The sequence below is a fragment of the Muscardinus avellanarius genome (assembly GCF_963383645.1).
Source record: "Muscardinus avellanarius genome assembly, chromosome: 9".
Taxonomy (NCBI): domain Eukaryota; kingdom Metazoa; phylum Chordata; class Mammalia; order Rodentia; family Gliridae; genus Muscardinus; species Muscardinus avellanarius.
In genome coordinates, this window is record NC_137795.1 from 90,244,410 (window position 1) to 90,263,928 (window position 19,519).

At 44.6% G+C, this 19,519-nt stretch overlaps 2 protein-coding genes across 5 annotated transcripts in view; one reads left to right on the top strand and one right to left on the bottom strand.

The window, feature by feature from the left end:
- Positions 1 to 885: 885 nt before the first annotated feature.
- Positions 886 to 13,192, top strand: MEST (mesoderm specific transcript; the record flags this gene model as incomplete). 3 transcript variants are annotated; one of them, XM_080701653.1, is made up of 12 exons in its annotated part: positions 886 to 911; positions 3,802 to 3,956; positions 5,346 to 5,425; positions 5,761 to 5,838; positions 5,929 to 6,065; positions 6,231 to 6,289; positions 8,302 to 8,342; positions 9,478 to 9,548; positions 9,797 to 9,898; positions 11,263 to 11,339; positions 12,173 to 12,236; positions 13,075 to 13,192. In XM_080701653.1, 12 exons carry the CDS (start codon positions 886 to 888, stop codon positions 13,190 to 13,192), a joined length of 1,008 nt encoding a protein of 335 aa, XP_080557779.1. The 3 variants fall into 3 exon arrangements, with proteins under 3 accessions (XP_080557779.1, XP_080557780.1, XP_080557781.1); XM_080701654.1 differs by having other exon boundaries at positions 3,802 to 3,914; XM_080701655.1 differs by lacking the exons at positions 886 to 911; positions 9,797 to 9,898 and having other exon boundaries at positions 3,803 to 3,956.
- A 1,571-nt stretch (positions 13,193 to 14,763) lies between these two features.
- Positions 14,764 to 19,519, bottom strand: part of COPG2 (COPI coat complex subunit gamma 2) — a gene marked incomplete at both ends in the record, with an annotated part of 147,538 nt that continues 142,782 nt past the window's right edge. Inside the window, 4 exons of one of the 2 annotated variants that reach the window (XM_080701734.1) lie at positions 14,764 to 14,894; positions 15,369 to 15,464; positions 15,761 to 15,899; positions 16,601 to 16,698. In XM_080701734.1, coding sequence (XP_080557860.1) covers positions 14,764 to 14,894; positions 15,369 to 15,464; positions 15,761 to 15,899; positions 16,601 to 16,698 — 464 coding nt within the window. Of the gene's footprint in view, positions 14,895 to 15,368; positions 15,468 to 15,760; positions 15,900 to 16,600; positions 16,699 to 19,519 lie in introns of both variants that reach the window. The other variant, XM_080701733.1, reaches the window with a different exon arrangement.

Consider the following 19,519-nt stretch of genomic DNA (forward strand, 5'->3'; position numbering starts at 1 on the left):
TGTAAAAGTCCCTTCACCTCCCGCACCTCCGGGGCCCTGGGTTGCACCGCGAGGGGGTGGCTCGCCGCGGCAGCTTCTGCATGCCGACCACGTCGCGCTGCTGCAGTGTGCCGACCACACTTTGTGCAACTTTGGCCCGCTTTGCTTTGTGTTGGCCACGCACGGATGTGCCACGCACCCGACGGAGGGTCCCGCAGAGCCAGTCGTTCCCTAGCCCCTTGGTGTGCCCTTCATTGTTAACCCGAGGTGGGGGGCCCAGAAAATAGAGGAGCCCGCTACTTGGACGTGGGCATTCTCAAGATCCAGCACCCACCCTAGGGGCCCAGGAGGCGGTGGGCACCCCAGCCCTGCAGACCCCAGGCCGAGCCCCCCGCGCCCTGTGGGTGGTCTAAGGGGAGCTGCGTGGGGGTCTCGGGTCTCGGTCCTTGCGCGGGCGTTCCCGGGCCGGGGAGGTCTGTGCGGACGCGCGCTCGGGGCTGGGGCTGCGCCCACCCTCAAGGTGCCCTGGGGGCGCTGCGGCGCTGCGGCGGGGCGGGGCCGCGGGGCGGGGCCTCGGCGGGGCGGGGCGGGGGCGGGGCGAGGCGGGCTTAAAAGCGGGCGCCGCTCGCTGCGCACCGCCGCGGCCCCCAGCTCTGCCCAGCGCCTCGCCGGCCGCCGCCGCGCCGCGCCTCCTCTGCGGCAGCCGCGCCTCGCCCGCCGGCCTCGTGCCGCAGCGCTCGCCGAGGTGGCGGCTCGCTGCCGCGCCCTGCCGCCGCCGCCGGCCGCCCTGCGCGGGCGGGGGGCTGCGCTGCCGCCGCCCCCGGTCCCGGTCCTGCTCGGCTGCGGGCGCCGCGGCGCGCCCAGTGCTCCGCAACCCTGCGGCGGGCGGGATGGGATAACGCGGCCATGGTGCGCCGAGATCGCCTCCGCAGGTGGGTGCGCGCCGCCCTCGCCCGGCCGTCCATCCATCCCGCCATCTGTGCATCTGTCCATCCGTCCATCGGTCGGTGGGCACGAGGGGGGTGTGGCCGGCCGGCCGCCCCGGCCCGCGGGAGAGAGGTCCGAATTCCGGGCCTCGCCTGCGTGAGATTTAGGATTTTTAGACCCTGACCTCACCCGGGTGTGATTTAGAATTAGCAGACCCTCGGTATCACCCCGCTGCGAATTAGGTTTTTTAGACCCGGTCATCCTTGCGGCGTGGTTTAGGGTTTCTTAGACCCGGTCACCCCTGCAGCGCGATATAGGATTTTAGACCCGGTCATCCCTGCAGCGTGGTTTAGGATTTTAGACCCGGTCACCCCTGTAGCGCGATTTAGGGTTTCTTAGACCCGGTCACCCCTGCAGCGCGATATAGGATTTTAGACCCGGTCATCCCTGCAGCGCGATATAGGATTTTAGACCCGGTCATCCCTGCAGCGCGATATAGGATTTTAGACCCGGTCATCCCTGCAGCGCGATATAGGATTTTAGACCCGGTCATCCCTGCAGCGTGGTTTAGGATTTTAGACCCGGTCATCCCTGCAGCATGATTTAGGATTTTAGACCCCGGCGTCACGCTGCTGCAGTTAGGGTTTTTAAGACCTGGTCATTCGCCGTGGCGTGGTTGAGGGTTTCTAGACCCCAGCGTCGCTTTGTGTGAGTTAGGATGTGTGAGACCCCGCCATTGCTGTGGGCGATTTGGGTTTTGGCACACCGATCGCACGCAGGTGCGGCTTGGCGGATTTAGACCCCGGCGCCGCTGGTCGCGACTTGCACGTCCAGCCGGGGGTGGTGGGGGCTGCGCAGCCGCCGGTTGCCGCGGTGTGGGTGTCAGACCGCCCGCCGCCGGGTGGGGCGGACGCGGGTCCCGAGCGGCTCTTTCCCTCGCAGCGGAGCCGGCAGGTGGGAGCTCTGCGTGGCTGGTGAGTACGTTACCCCGAGTACAAGATGAAAAAATCAAAGCCCAGAAAGGATGATTTCCAGAAAGTTTGTAATTAGACTTTGCCGAATTGATACTCTTGAATCACAGCTCCGTTTAAAAAAAATAGGGATTTGGCTCGAAAAAAATGTTTAACCCGTTTTGTCTGACTGCCAGATTGCTTTGCTACTAAAAAATCCTAAACCTTCGTGGGGACGTGCCGACTCCCCCAGGGCTGGCCTGTTTCAGTGGAAAAGAAGGAGGGGCGGGCGCCGCTCCCATCCCTCCCGACCCCCCCCAACCTGGGCGCCCCCCCCACGCCCTTCCTGGCCCGCCCCCCCCCAGTCTGGGCAGCCCCTCCCCCACTCCAGCATGAGCACCCCTCCCCCCCGTCCGGCCCCCCAGCCAGGGTGGCCCCTCCTTCGGCCCTCCTGGCCCCGCCCCCAGGTGGCCCCTCCCTCTCCCCAGCCTGAGCACCCCTCCCGCGCCCCTTCCCGCGCCCCCTCCCAGCGCTCTGCTGAGTCACTGCGCAGCAGCCGCGGGACCCGGAATGGATGCCGCGGATGTCACTTAAAAACCGCAAGCTGAGCTATAGGGCGGACAGCGCTGAGAAAATGCTAACCCGAGCCTACTGCTTTTCGTGATTTCGGTTCAGAGGTATTCGGATGTAGCCTGCGCAGACCACCATTTTCCAGCACGCTCGCCGCATTTCTAGCGTGCTGGAGTAGAGCCAAATCGTTTTGTCTTGTGGACAAGTACTTTGGAGGAAAAAATGCAGGGCGGGGCAGGGGTATGGTTATTGTACCATGGGTTATTTTTAGTTAAGAAAAAAATATTTTTGAATTGGCTTAGTCCCGAATGGGTAGGGTTTGTGGCTAGAGTACAGGTGGATGGTAGGATGTAGGGCATGTATGCAGACATGAGACTGTCCCGCCAGGGCTTTACAATTAATTTCCTTTATTTGTTGCTATTTTCTTGGACAGCTCAAATTTTGGTTTCAGAGGGGTATTATTTCTATTCTGTTTTGAGAAAACTTGGGACAATTTCCCGGGTGACATAGGGAGTCACAGACTAGACACAGAGGAAACTGTTTCTAATTCCTCTAACACTTGCCTTCAGTGGGGTAAATTGACCTGGACCTTTACGATCCTCCTATGGCAAGGCTGGGGGTATAAGCCAGTGCTTTTCTGCCAAAGACAAAACCAGTTTTCAAATGGTGGGTATGAGCACTGTCTTATTTGGGATGGGGGGAGAGAGAGAGAGAGAAGGAGGGGGGAGAGAGAGAGTGTGTGTGTGTGAAATTAAATGAGAAATTTACCTGAGGAGTCTGCGAAGAGGAACAGAGATATAATCTGCTGCCCAGACTTCCCAAGAGATTAAATATTCAGGGTCAAGACAAAGCTGCTTAGTTTGGAATGTACAGTGTAGCAGCTATCTTGTGGTCTCCACAGACATTTACCCCTAGCAGTTTCTCAGCCCAAATCCAGATAGCAGTGTAAAAGGGGCTTCACTTGGGCCAGAGGGGTGATGAGTATTAAAAGTCCAGAGCAGCTCTCTACGGACATGTAACCCCACCCTACCCCTAGATATTAAAACAGTGGCATACAATATATTTTAAAAACTTTGCTTGTGGGGGAGGTGTTGAGTAACTCATAGCATTTTTAAACTGTGTGGGAACTGCCCCCCCCCCCAACCTTGCTAAAAGCCATTGAACCTTCTTTAGGAGGTATCAGGAAACCCACAGGGGCAGGGGCGGGGGCGGGGAGGGCTCAGATTAAAGTGGGTAAGCAGAGGTAGATGCCATATTGAAATGTATTTTCCTCTTAGAATGGTGAACAAAGGTGGTGATGCTGGGGGGGGGGTGTGGATGTGGCCATTGCAGGGTGTGGAAAGCATGCAGTGTCATCCCATTGTTTCTCCTGCAGGATGAGGGAGTGGTGGGTCCAGGTGGGGCTCCTGGCTGTACCCCTGCTTGCGGCGTACCTGCACATCCCACCTCCCCAGCTCTCACCTGCTCTGCACTCATGGAAAACTTCTGGCAAGTTTTTCACCTACAAGGGACTACGTATCTTCTACCAAGGTAAGATTGCCGTGGGTGTGGGTCACGTAGGTCCCAGCTGAGGTTCTTATTTTGTGGCCTCCAGTGATGGAGGGGAGTCACCCTTTTTTTGTATTATCTTTGAAGGACAGAGGGGAACGGTCTAGTTTTCCTCATCTCTCGAGAGCAGGGAGAATCAGCTTTGGGGAAGGTGGGGGTGGAATCTTTGTACACCTTAGAGTAAAAAGTTTTATTGTACCCTGATTTGTATTCAGATATTAGCTTTTTTTTTTTTTAGCACTCCTAGGGTCATTATATTTCAGAGTTAATTACCATTATTTCTCTCTCTTGGTATGTGATTTCATTTTATCGAGTTGTTTTCTATAGAGATTATTTGTTATATGTGTACCTGAATGTAATTTAAGCCTCACACTGTTGTATAAATTAATTAGTTAATGATAATTACAGTGACTTCTACTAAGTAATGATCATGTCAGGCGTTGAGTTACATTTGCAGTCTCCATTGTTCATCTTTACAACAGCATTTGGAGATAGGTGCCTTTAACCTCATTTTATAGGTGAAGAAGCGGAGAAACAGATTGGAAAGTATTTTTTTTGGGCGGGGGTCAAGAGCAATAACGAAAAATGTTTGTCATAAACCGTTTTTCATTATTGCTCCTGACCTCCTCTCATTTGCTAGATTCGATTCAGTAAGTACATAATTTTCTTTACATTGGTTTGTTTCTAGATCCTTAGTAAGTTAGATGTTGCACAGATTATTTGCATAGGTTCTTAGTAATAAGGCTCATAGTATATAAAATTTTTATTTGCTTCTAATTATATTATTTTTGAAAACCGTACTGAATTTTCACGCCCCTGCAGTGTACGTATTGTTTGGCTTACTTTGAAGGTTTAATGATTTTATATTGTCATATGCATGAAAATATTATTTATATTGACTAACCTTTTTTATAGTTAATAGAATTTCGTAATTAAAAACATTCCCACTGATTTTAACCTTTTTGTAGCCTATAGAATTTGCTAATAGTTTCAGCATGATGCTTCTGATAAGGGATTAGTTCTCTTCTGAGATGACATAAACTAAGGCATTCATGCAAAGAGTTGCTATTAAGAGGATTTTTGTGATAAATTAATGTTAAGTACAAATAATTTTTAGTTTATATGTTTCTGATATTTTTAACTGTGAAAGGTTATTGTAAAAAAGTTTGCAAATTAACACAGATAGTGTTATTTACAATTCTTGAATATGTAGATTTAAAGGACAAAGTGCCTGTTTTTCCTTAAAGCAGTCACCTTGCATTGTCACTAATTTGGTCAGTTTCTTGTCCTTTGTAACAGACTACTTCGATTTTAACATCTTGAAGGTTATTTTTATAGGGAGTTGGCCTAATTGATCTCTCTCCTTCTTAGACTCTGTGGGTGTGGTTGGAAGTCCTGAGATAGTTGTGCTTTTACATGGCTTTCCAACATCCAGCTATGATTGGTACAAGGTAATGAAGTCAGATTTTTTTCTAGATCCTCTTATGTCTTAAAAATTCCAAAATCAAAGATTTTCTTGTTAGCACTAGACGTCTTGCAGATCTGGATTATTTGTTTCATGCTCCATAGATTAAGAACAGGGATCCAGCATTTTCAAGAGGGTTTACTGAGTTCATATTGTCATATGTCACGTGGGGCCTGTGGTGGTTCTGAGTTTTCACTTTATCAAGTTCACTTTATCGAAGTCCTTGCTAAGCTAGGAAAGGACAGACACTGCTTGTCTGCTGTGGGCTGGGGGACAGTAGGCACAGGAGCAGAAAGTCCGAAGCATCCTTTTTTCTTACAGATTTGGGAAGGTCTGACCCTGAGATTTCATCGAGTGGTTGCCCTTGATTTCTTAGGCTTTGGCTTCAGTGACAAACCGGTAAGCAGCCCTGGTGTGGGCGGGGCGCGGAGGCTGGCAGAGTTCTGCACTGTGCCTTCATCCTGTGCACCTGGCCTTTGCTTTCTCTAGAGACCACATCACTATTCAATATTTGAGCAGGCCAGCATCGTGGAGGCGCTTCTGCGGCACCTGGGGCTCCAGAACCGCAGGATCAACCTGTTGTCTCACGATTATGGAGACATTGTTGCTCAGGAGCTGCTGTATAGGTCAGTGAAGCCACAGACTTTGTTGTGTCACAGGTGGCGATGGGTTTCGATGGCGGGGTCCCTTGTTCCTGGACCCCTGCTGGCCCTATCTCGGGGGCTGTCTTCTGCCACTTACAGGTGTTGCTCTGCTCTACTACATATATGTATTCTCATCCCCTGCTCCAGGTACAAGCAGAATCGATCCGGCCGGCTTACCATTAAGAGTCTGTGTCTGTCAAACGGAGGTAATTGCCTTAGTGGTAGGTGGAAAGTAGGGTGTAGCCTAGAAGCGCCATCTTCAGATGTTATGGTAATCTGATGATACTGCAAGTAGACACCAACTAGGGGATTTTTTACATTTTTTGTGCTTTAAACTGCTTAGATGGTCTGATGACATAAGACCCCCTTTCAGAATGTTTATAAATAAGAAGTAGGATTACAAAGGAAAGTGATTGTGTTAACACAGACTTTATAAAAAGCTACATTAGCAGGGATGGTGGTACATGCCTGGAATCCCTGTACTCAGGAGGCTAAGACAGGAGAATGGCAGGTTTGAGTCCAGCTTCAGCGATTTAGATCGTTGGCAATTTATTGTGACTGTGTTAAAAAAAAAAAAAAAAGGGCTATGGGGGTAGCTCAGAAGTAGTATGCTCCTGGGTTCAATCTCTAGTACCAAAAAGTAAAACAAAACAAAACCAAAACCACCAAAATGGGAGGGGGGGAGGGAAAATGGGGACAGGGGGGAGAGGGCACCAAGTATAGTTTAAATATATACCATTTATGTTCAATAAAAATGTTTAAAAAAAACACCAAAAAAGCAGCAGCTGTATTATAGTAATATGTGCTGCTTTTGTAGTGCTTTAGCTAGCGAGAGCTAATGGTGGGTCTGGTGACACTGATTAGCAGGAAGGGGTGTAGCCAGGCGCAGTGGGCATGATGTAATCCTAGTACTTGGGAGGCTAAGACAGGACGATCCCAAATTTGAAGCTAGTATGTGATACCTTTTAAAATAAAAAGGGCTGAGGCTTTAGCTCAGCAGTAGAACCCCCCTGAAATCAACCCCTCCCTGTCCCCCAGTATCACCAAAAAGAAAAATAGTTAAGGAGTGTGTATAAATGCTGCTCTGCTCTACCCTCAAACAACTGCAGAGGGTTACAGACAAGCTTAAAGCTTTAGTAATAGGTGCTTCTGATACATTAAATTCTTAAACTCTTAACTGATAACAGCGCCAAGTTTCAGCTAGAAATTAGTGTACCCTAGATTAGACCTTTTGGAGATGATTCAAAATTTTCTTTGTGTGCCATTGATGGCTTATAAGTCTGTAAATATTCAAACGTTCCCTGAATGCCTTAAGGGCAGCTTGTGAGAAGAGTCAGTCTGGCCTTTTATCAGCAATGGAATAAGAAAAGCTTTTTTTTTGTCCCTTTAGGACCTTCACTTATTGGAGAATTTCCATGTGTGTGTTTCTGTAGTTTAAATGACAAACAACACTGTGTTCAGACTGTTGGAGGAAGTGCTCAGGGGAGTCAGGCCTGGTCAGCAGCATTATAGGTGACCATGTAAAGTACCTTTAAAATGGAAAGCCCGGCTGGGTGAGGTGGCACATGCTGGTATTCCCCGCGCTTGGGAGGCAGAGACAGGAGGATCATGTGGTTTTGAAGCCTTGCTGGCTTGAGACCCTGTTTCCAAATAAAAAATATAAAATAGGTCTGGGAGTGTAGCCCGGAGGTTTCCAGGAACCCCAGTACCACCAAAAAAAAAAAAAAAAAAGGAAAGCCCGGCGCATGCCTGTAATCCCATGGAGGTCACAGATTCGAAGACAGTCTTAGCAGCATAGCAAGACTCAGCAATCTAGTGAGATCTCATTTCAAAAAAAAAACATAATAAAAAGGGCTGGGCTGTAGCTGGAAAAAAAAAATCTGATTTAATTCCAAGCACCACACAAAATAAAGAATGAAAAGTAATATGGGGAAAGTAATTCCAGTGAGATATAATTTGATGAGCTAAACACATAATTCCTTGCAGAAGTGATTACAACCATGTAATCTTGCTAAGTGAGGGGTACACATGTGCAGTCCGCTGTTGACTGAAATGTCATGATGGGGTGCATGACCGTACTAAGTTTTTATTTGCAATTTTGTTTTGGCAGTAAAGGAAAAAAAATGGTGACAGTTTGGTAGCTAGTTTCTGATAATGGGCTTGCTTTTGACCTAATGTCATTGTTAAAAGACTAAGAGAAATCTCCCTCTCTCTACAGGTATCTTTCCTGAGACTCACCGTCCGCTCCTTCTCCAAAAGGTTGGCTACTTCACTGAACAGATCCTGTTTTAAGATGTGTGCTGACATAAAGCTTGGAACTTTTAAGGGTCATAATGCTATGCTGTAGTGAAAATTTTCTTCCTTATGAATTCACATTAACCCAGTTTACTTTTCCCTTCTTAGGCAAATAAACAGTGGAGGTGGCTCCCACATAAAACTGAAAAAAACTATTAATGAAAATAAGACATGAACAAATATTTGGAGAAATACAGCTATATAAAGATTTGTGTCATGAGCATGAAGTTTGAACAAACTGTGATTATAGTTCAGTACATCAGTCAGGGATTTATGGTGGGGTTGCCATAATGTGCACTTGTAGACCCAGCTACTCAGAAGTCTGAGGCAGGACAATGGTTTGAGCCATTGGGCAACAGAACTCCTATCTGAGGCTGGCTGAGAACCTGCAATCCTCCTGTCTTGGCCTCCCAAGTACTGGGATTACAAGTGTGTACTACCATGCCCAGAGTGACCCCATTATTTATCTATTTAATTTCTTAAACTTTTTTTTTTTTTTTTCTTGGCGGGTCTGGGGATGGAATCCTCTGAGCTACAGCTCCTGTCCTATTTTTTATTCTTTTTATTTTGAAACCGGGTTGCACTGAGTTGCAGAGGGCCTCACTAAGTAGCTGAGGCTGTCCGCGAACCGCGATCCTCCGGTCTCAGCCTTTTGAATGCTGGGATTACAAGCGTGCGCCACTACGCCCGGCTTAATTTTTTAAACTTTTTATTGGTATATTGTAGCCATACATTTTATCGGAGTATAAGATGGTGGAGACATACATGCACACATTGCCCAATTAGCCCTTACCCAATTCTCTCCACCTCCCTCCTCATGTTTGGCTTAGTGATTGACTTTGATATTTGTTTGATCCCATTATTTAAAAAAAATAATAGGAATCAGTAGTATATTAATACAGTATGAGAACTGGGAATGGATTTGTATTCCATGAGAGAATAATAGAATATGGGTAGCCAAAACAAAGAACTAAATACCAAACTTTTCAGTAGAAGATTTTGCTAAATTCTTTTTTAGTTCCTAGTATAAAATCTTTTGTTCTGGTGAGTTGCTGTCTTTCTCTGGTTTCTTGATTTTTTACTTTACTTATTATTACAGCTACTTAAAGATGGAGGTGTGCTGTCGCCCATCCTAACACGGTTGATGAACTTCTTTGTATTCTCTCGTGGGTAAGTTAACAAATATTGATGATGGCCTGGGAACAATGTAGTGAAAAGCTGCTGCCATTACAATCCTGGACCAAATCCTGGGGTTTGATATTTTCAAGCAAGGTGCTGGCCACTTGCCAGGGAAGTAGTGGAAGGAATTCATAAGTCAGTTAAGGGTCAAAATGTCTGACCTCTAAGGTTCCCGCCATATTTAACAGAAAATCCTGAGTTCTTCCCACTTATCTTACTGCATTTTGGGTTCTTTTCAGTCTCACCCCAGTCTTTGGACCATATACTCGGCCCTCTGAGAGTGAGCTGTGGGACATGTGGGCAGGCATTCGCAACAATGATGGGAACTTGGTCATTGACAGGTAAGAAATGAGCCTGTTTGGGTTTGGGGGAGAGGGAAAAGATTGCTTGTTCTGCTCTTTGCTGGCTTATTCCCTATCACAAGAAGGCTGGTTAGGACCTATAAAGCAAACCTATAACATCATGATCTGTGCCTCCCACAAAGAAAGAAATCAAGCATAGAGTAAGCTCTGTGCCTTCATTTAGCACCAAAAAAATATGGATTAACAGCTGCAAATTCTAATGCCAATTCAGCCTGTAACTGACTTTGGCAAGTCTGTCCTCCTTCACTTTTCGCCAATATTAATGCTTCCAAGTGTTCAATTATAGTTATGAAAGGAGCCTAGTACCTCTCAAAGTACCACGGCTCTTCCTTTTGCATATCTTTTTGGTAGCAATAGGATGAGATGGAAGACTTCTGTTTTATACAAAGAATTCCCATGTCTTGGTTCAAATCAGAATATAGGTGCTCTTATCAAAGAAACTAGAGATGGTGGCACCTGTAACTACTTGAGAGAAGGCTGGGTCAGTAACTGATGACTACTGGGACGGTGGGTCAGAGGTAGCCATTCCTCCATCTCTTCCCTAATACCCACGAGATCCTATTGAACCCAGGGGCATGCTACCTCTGGGCTACACCCCAGTCCTATTTTTTATTCTTTATTTTGAAACAGGGTCGCATTAAGTTGAAGAGGGCCTCACTAAGTAGCCAAGGCTGGCTGCAAACCTGCAAGTCTCCTGTCTTACCCTCCCAAATACTAGGATTACAAGCATGAGCCACCACACCCAGCTGAAGATTCATTTTAATATAAAAATTTGAAAAATGAACACAATTGCTCTTTCTTAAAAGGTGACAGTCATTGAGGCTCACAAAAATAAACTGTCCCAGAGTTCCCAGTGAGACCACATGGCACATGAGGTAGAGGGCTGAAATGTGGCTGTGGTACTTTATATGGCAGGAAGAGAAATTCTCCCCATGCTCTCTGGTCAGATGAAGGGAAGAGGTGAAGTTTTGTGTTCACGAGGTTTTACACTAGGGATCCTAGAGGTACATGGTAAGTTGGAGAGGTGTGCTATACCTTTGAGTCACAGAGCTGGTGAGTGGTAGACCCAAAGTGGGAACTGTAGGTCCAGGTTTAGACACATATTCTCCAAACCAACTTTGAGCATTCCTAGGATCTTGTTCCCTGCTTAATAAATGCACAGAGCCATTAATGCTTCTGTTGTCAGTAGACTCGATCACTGCTGCAGAACACACACTGATGAACACAAATGGAATGTTTCTGGGAATTCCAGGTTGCATCTGATTAAGCAGTGTTCCTTCTGGATCATATCAGGCTTCTGAAGACCATTTGTTCTGCTCCTGCTGACTTATTTGTCCTTGTAGTCTCTTACAGTACATCAATCAGAGGAAGAAGTTTAGAAGACGTTGGGTGGGAGCCCTTGCCTCTGTGTCTATTCCCAGTGAGTATTCTTTTATTACTTCTGGGTGGGAGAAATTTAAGGACTTTGGGGTTAAGATAATTGCAATACCTGTTACCTCTACTTAGGTTTATCAGATTTGGCAAGTAAAAATACACGATACCCAGTTAAATCTGAATTTTAGCTAAACAACAACTGCTTTTTTAGTATAAGTATGTGTTGCCCAAAATTTGAGATGTACCTATACCAAAAAATTATTTTAATGTAAAATTCATACTTAACTGGTTATCGTTTATGTCACTGACAACCCTACTCCCAACATTTAGGACACTCCACACACAGGCACGCAGTGAAATATGTAAAACACTGAGGCATTACTGCACATGTGGCTGGCATTACTGGTCTCTTTGGTGTGCGGTGTCAATGCCCGCCACTTTCAGTGCTAAACTGCTGGGACAGGAGGCTGTTGAGATGACTGATCAAGAGGTTACAGGTATCTGTGTTCACTTGTCTCTTCGTCCTTACAGATTAAAAAAAAAAAAATAGAAACTACTGGTTGATTTCAACTGCAGAAGTTTAAGGAAGGACAGTATCCTGGGATTACAAAATACAGTTGGAAGTGGTGCTTACTTATTTTGGTTCAATGCACAGAAGAGTTGGAGGGCTTAAATAGCTGTATGTATGTAGGAGAAACGTGCCTAACTATTGGCTTGTTCCTAGCAATTCTTTATGGCTTCCTTTATCCAATAAAGGAAGCAATGCTATCTTATCAAATATTTACATAATATCTCTTTTGGGGAGAGGAGTTATTTTAGGGAGCAGTAGGAGAACGGAAGTGAGAGCTCTTGGTAATTCATTCCTCTCCTCTTTCTTAGTTCACTTTATCTATGGGCCACTGGATCCTATAAATCCCTATCCAGAGTTTCTGGAGCTGTACAGGTGAGTCTCTCTCCCTCAGAGGTCGTTTTCTTTGTTAATATTTCATCCTGACGGGATAAACAGAATTACCTGTTGAGGGCTGTCGGCACTAGCCACCACCTCTGACCTCACTGGCTGTTCATCCAGGAAACATAATGGAAAGATGAGTTGGTTATCTTAATCTCACACTAAAGTATAAAGATCAAGAAACTCAGTTATATATTTAATTTATACAGCCTGTTTTCACTGTCATGGCTACTATAGTCTTAGATCAAGAAGTTTTTTCTAAAAAAAAGTTAAACATGTGAACCAAAGAATAAAAGTAGCTTAGGAAATGTCTGTTTTAGTGTGACTACAATGCCAGTTCATTGACCTAAACTAAGAAGACTGGGAAGAGCTCGCTGTGGGAAAGTGCCTTCTCATTGGCTGTTATTCTGTCTGGGTGAGGACTAGGAAGGTACTGGAACACAAACTTGGTTCTGTCACCTAAGAATTCCATACCTTCATACGGCCTGGTGGACACAGCTAGTACACAGCTTGCTCATCCTCCTGAGATGGAGGAAGCCCTGTGTTACCTTTGCTTGGGCAGTGAGTTGCTGAGTGGTCCACATGTGATGCTCCATGCTCCTCTGTGGAGCTGAATGTTTGACCGTTGTTGCAGAAGCATTGTTTTCAGGCTGTTGGCTGTTGGATTACAAACACTTAAAAGCTAGTCTGCATAGATGGAATTGGCAAGTTAACCTGGCTAAGGTGGTTCCTTCTGGTGTGATATGTCCACAGCATTTGCTTGGGGCTTCCCACTGGCTTCACCCTCTCCCTCCAGCCTTAAGTTCACCTACATGCTGTTCTCTTCCACTAGGAAAACGCTGCCGCGGTCCACAGTGTCGATTCTGGATGACCACATTAGCCACTACCCACAGCTAGAGGATCCCATGGGCTTCTTGAATGCATATATGGGCTTCATCAACTCCTTCTGAGCTGGAAAGAGTAGCTTCCCTGTACTATCTCCCCCACTCCCGTAACTGTTGTATATTCCACTTAGGAAGAAATGCCCAAAAGAGGTCCTGGCAATCAAACATGGTCTCTCACAAAGTCCACTTTGCTCACATTGATGAACAGAATATAGAAAAAAAGGCAGCAGAAGCTTTAAGGGTGACATAATGGTCCACCTCCCATTTCTTTGCATTTGATTGAATGTATGCTGTTGTGGTATTAGGAAATTCTGATAAGCATGACTTCTTACTGATGCCAGAGACAGGCATTAGACATTGTTTTGCATAAAAGACAACATTCTGTGGACTTTCTGAAGTATTAGAAATGCTCGTTTCTGGCACAACCCCAATTGGAATCCCACAGTAAAGAGTGAGGAGGAAGGCCTGCTTACCTCTCCTTGAATGGTTTTAGGGGGTACATGGTTTTTAAAAAAGTTCTCTTAAGTGACATAGCTTAAATGAGAATGAATGAGAATGAATCTTCCTTGTCATTACTTTGGATTTAGTTTCATCAGCTACTTCTAATTATAGAATCTTGTTAAAATAGATATTGGCAGTATTCTAAAGTGTGCTTTAAGACTATAATTTGCCTATACATGTTGTATATATTTTGTAAGGATACGAAACCAGCAGACTCTTGCTCTGAACCTTATTAAACATGTATAATTTCTGAGTAAACTCAACTAAATCCAAACTATTTACAGAATTTCCTGTAATCACAGACATTAATGACCAGTTGTATCTGTGCCAGACATTTACTGTTATTAGCTGGGAAGAACAAATCTAACAGCAGATAGCAGTCTGACTCCATACCTCAGTGCTTGGAAGCGTGTCCCTCCTGAGCTGACAGGGAGGGGATCCGTACCTTGCTGAAGTACACTGACTCTTGTGACGTTGGCTTCCTGTTGGCTGTTTGAGAGGCTTTCTCGTGTAGCTTAGCAATTCCTGTACTTTACTGACAGGATAGTTCCCAAGTAAGAACAAATTCTCAAAGATTTGTGAACAAATGGTGCTGAATAGTTTTTTTTAAAGCCAGTTTGTCTTAGTCAAAGCAGGATTATTAAGTGATTATTTTAAATTCATTTTTTTAAAAATTAGTAACTTCAAGTATAACAACTTTGAAACTGGAATAAGTGTTTATTTTCTATTAATAAAAATGAATTTTGACAAAAGCGGATTTTGGCTTCCCCTCCCCAACTCCCCTCTGGGATGAAATTTCCCAGCATTGCTAGGAGCATTCACACATTAACTAAAAGGAAATAATAAAGTTCAGCAGCAGGAGTATAGGATAGTATTTGATTTTTATATCATCCAAAGCTGCACTCTCATACCAAAGCTAACAGAATTAGACAAAAATGAAAAAACAAACAAAAAAACAAGGAACACTAAAACCCATGCATAGGGACAGATATTTGCTTGATCTTTTGGCTCAGGCCAAATATTTAATTTGCTACTCCAAAGTCATTAAATCTTGTATGATTCTGGGAAATTCATGCCACTAGCCCAAGCCCACTGACAGTGAAGCATACATCCACTTCCTCTTGCCCAGTAAGAACTTATCCAACAGAAGCCAAGATGACATCTACAGGTGTTCTCTCTTTGCTTCTGACAGTCACCTGCATGGTCACTCCATCTGCTAAGGCCAGTCTGGACCTCACCAATAAATCAGAGCCACCTCTGTATATACCTGGGAGGAAAAAAATGAGGAAAGCCACAGTAAGAAATTAAAATAAGCTCTATGATAATGAGGAAAGCTGCAGTAGGAATTAAAATAGGCTCTATGGTAATGAAATTTGTCATGTTCTGCCTGTATCTCCTTTCTATTGTTTTAGTTTAGCTTTTCCAGAAGTCTGTGGGAATTGATCCTACATATAAATTCTAATTTTTAAAATATTCTCATGAGACCAGGCACATAGAGGTATTCAATAATACTGATTTGGAGTACTCAAAAGGTAGGGGCTAGGAGGAAAGAGAGAGGTGACAGTGAAAGTAAGTGTCAGGATAACCTAAGGACAGAATGCAAAACAAATTATTCATTTTGACCGGTTTCAAATTGGTACTCAAATAATAGGATGACAGGAGGGCATGGGATACCCATCCATGTCTCTTTGTGTTACATTTTACAATAAAATGCAAGGGAAGTCGGAAGGAAGTCTCTTACCTGCTAGATAGAGTGCATGGGAGTTCTTGTTCTCAGGTACTTTATCCGACCTCTCACATGGCTGCATGCCCAGAAACGTGATGATGTTGCTGACAGCTTCTGTGTTGAGAAGGTTTAAGCAACAATATTAGAAAAGTGTAGCACGGGGATCTGCCTCTGCACCAATATGTCCTGGGAGCTAAGTACACAGGGGTAGAGAGGTGTGTTTGGAGGGGGGCTATGCCCTAGAAAACAGGTGATTTAATTAGATGATGAAGACAGGAGTCTGGCCTTTTTAAGTAGATGAGTTATGAAGAACTGAAGGAAAAAGGAGTTCTTCTGGAATAACACATGTACCTCTTAAGGTTTTATACTGTGAGCAGGCAATACATAAGCAGCAAAACTATTCTCACCTTCAAGAGTTTTAGTAGAACTTAGGGCAAAGGTTTCCTCTTTTTCAAAGGTATCGCCCACCTCTTCCCAAGCAGCAGCAAAGCTTGGTTTCAGTACCTTCTGAATGTGGTCAGACACAGTCACTTCAAGATCTTCCAACTAGTGAGTAACAAGCAAGGGTCAGGAGATAAAGTCCTTTTGGTATAGAAGAAAGATGAAAGGAACTAATCATCTGTCACTGTGTTACATCACTAGGGGCCTGGGAAAACTCTTCTACCACAATAGTTTACGTTATGTCGTCTGTATAAACCTAATGCTATAGGCTTCAGCATAGGAAAGCAAGGAAATGGGACATCTGGCAAGATCCAAAATCAGAAACGTGCAGCCCCGAGGTAGTCCAGTGCCACGCCTAGCCACCACACTCAGACCGTACAGTACCTCCTAAGCTCACATTCACTGACAGCTTGATTTTTTTTTTTAAGTTTTCCTTTATTTCTGTGAAGGCATTTTTATATTTCAAACAAACTAAAAGTCCCTGAAACAAAAACAAAACAACCCTCTTTAAATAAAACTGATCTCATGTACTATGGTTTCATGAAAAATCATGTAATTATTTCCGTCTTTTAACTACCCCTATTATAAGGAGGAAAAGGAGTTTGTTTTAATTAATTATAAAGTGGTAAATCTCAATTCTCTGGCATGATGCAATCTTACTACAGAGGAGGAATAGTCCAGGTCCTCAGGTGTAATCTAAGGACAGAAACCCCTTAGTTCATGTTAGCTGTTCCTAGAAAAATGGTGTCAAAGGCAGAAGTCACTTAGTACAGTACAGGCGTCAAAGCCTCTGCAGGGAGACTCACCACATACTCATCATCATACCCATCCTCATCTGGAACTCCAGTGTTAGGGTCACAGTCCCGGACTGTAAACTTCATGGTGCAGCTAAACGTGCCTGCAACTGGAGGGGAAAGAGCAGGCACATTTGCGTCAGTGGCTGGTTGATGCAAGCATGGAGTCTCATCACGTAGGAAGCACCGCCCAGGCTCAGCACTGTGCTCCCATGTCTTCAAGTTACACATCTACATACCCTGTTTTTTAGTTTCAAGCAGCCTCTCAGAGTGTGGTTTGGAAGTCTGTTCTGCACTGTGGATTAGAGTAGTACAGAAAAGATGACATGAGCAAATTGTTTTTGTGTTGGTGTGATGAAAGCAGCAGGGGCTACTTTTGGAGGGCTTTCTGCCATGCCTTTCAAAAGGGCCTCGATGTTAAAAGAAAAATATAGCTCCAAGATCTGACAAAGCAAAAAACACTGATGGTGAAAAACATACAGATCACCACAGTAACAATGGACAAGTGTTATCAGTCTTAATATAATACATATTATCTTTAGACTGTGGACAGTGGATCCAGAGATCACCAGAATGAATTTGCTTTAAGTCAGCATTCAACCTATAGTCAGTAAGTCAATGATGAAGGTCTAGTCTTGACAAAGTCAAGTGTCAAAATGGAAAAGCAAGTGGGTTATTGTCTGTCTGAGATGACTGGTAAAATAATAAAAAATGGAATTGTGGGCACATTTTTGTAAAGTAAGGTTTTCATGAACATAGGGTTTTTTAAAGTGTCTGAAGCAGGGTATGTAGCCAGCACAGATGAAGAAAAGGTGTTTAGGGTCTCATCCACAGTTTGGAAAAGGCTTACAAGTACAAAAAACAAAACAAAAACGGAAACATTAGCAAGTTATTTTGAATATGGGCAAGGAGAACAGGTTCAGATGGAAATAACCTGTATGACAGCTTAGGTAGTAAGACTTTCATCTGCTCAATTTTAAGTGTAAACTCCGTCCATCCATCCATCCATCCATCCATCCATCCATCCATCCATCCATCCATCCATCCTACTGACATTACACATAAATCCATAAGCTCTTGTTCCAGACACTTAAAGATGACTGAGATGTGATGACCTCTGTCTTCAAAGATCAATTATCTAGTAGTAAAATAAGTGTGGTATGTGTGGGTATAATCTATGACATTAAAACACAGTGCTGTAGACTCCTTAGTATTTTAATAAGTGCAGTGTGAGGTTGAAGGATTAATAGTTTAGGAAAACTAAAAAATGTGAAAAGTATATAATGACTTAGCTGGATTTCAAAAGATGGTAGAAAGCAGGGGAAAGTAATGGACAAAGCAAAAAAGGCCCCCAAATTCATGAGAGTTGAAAACAGTAATGTATAGGTGTTGATGAGATTTTAAGGAACATATTGTATTTGAAAATTTATTTCACAATGGCTGTGAGGCAGTTAAAAGACTGAAATATTAGAGGTAAGTTAGATAAGGTAGTGCTTAGTTCAAATCACTGGTGGGAATCCTATGAAGAGTAGGTGTGAATTCAGAGAGCAAATGGGTTCAGTAGAGTATGCTAAAAACAGATGATGGTAGTGGGCTGAACCATGCAGGGAAGCATGCGCTCAGCAAACCAGAACCCATTTCAGTACTATGAGGGAGTGATCAAGGGGTGACTGTGGCTAAACTGAGGGTGCACAAGTTAGTTGAGGTGAGAGAGAGAGAGAGAGAGAGAGAGAGAGAGAGAGAGAGAGAGAGAGATAGATAGATGGTACTATGGTACTGACAAAGGTCATGATTGAAAAACCAGGATAGCTCTTAACGAGTAAATTATATGTGCTCCATCTTGGTTCAGATTAAGCAGAGAGACTACAGACAAATGAGGAAGAGGAATAGGAGAGACAGGAACAGTAGGAGACTGCAGACTGGAGCAAACAGGTTGGATTTTACATAGAAGTAGACCGAAGACACGTATCTGTATTAGTACTAGATACAGAGAAATAGACTGAGGCATAGAAAATACTCCTGGAACCTCAGTGACGTTTCTAATGAAATAGTTTGGCTGATACAATGAGAAGGTATAGAGGAAGTAAGGTGAACTACAATAAAAACCACTGGTAGTCCTCTATCAGTGTGGTCAGAAAGGATGACGAACACTGGGTAATGAGAAGAGGCTGAAGCCGGGCTTGGTGGCGCACGCTTGTAATCCCCGCGCTTGGGAGGCGGAGACAGGAGGATCGCGCAGGTTCGAAGCCAGCCGTGCTGGCTTAAGAGACCCTGTTTCCAAATAAAAATATAAAGATAGGTCTGGGAGTGTAACCGGAGGTAGAAGGGTTTCCAGGAACCCCAGTACCACAAAAAAAAAAAAAAAAAAAAAAAAAAAAAAAGAAGAAGAGGCTGAGAGGGGCACAATACTGAACCCATGGTCGTAAGACAGGCTAACGGGATAAGGCAAGGCAAATAACTGGAGGGAGCAAGGAAAGTGTGCCCTGAAGGTTCACGTTAAAATTGTCCTCAGGAGGCTTTGCTTGTGGGGACTGGCTGAGAATGAGTGTCAGCTACTGAGGAGGTCTGCAGGAGAGGAATACGGAAAGAAGAGATGGATGCTGGGAGTTTGTAAGGCAAGGGATGGATGTGTGAATTGGGCTGGGCTGCAGAACATGCAGTGTGGCAAATGTCAGGGAAACTTGGGAGGAAGTTGGCAGGGCTCAATCACTGGAGGGAAGACTTATTACAAATAAGAGAGGAGGTTATGAAGAGAGTCCAGAGAGTTTTGTTGTGATACTAATTAAAGGAAAGGGTGTGTCAGCAGGGCAGAAGATCAGAAATATAAAGGATGGTCCAAGACAGGCTGACTGCAGCAACCCACACAGGCCTGCACTGAAGGAAGAAGGAACAGACATAGCTTAGTGTGCGGGAAACGTGGAGGATGGGAGT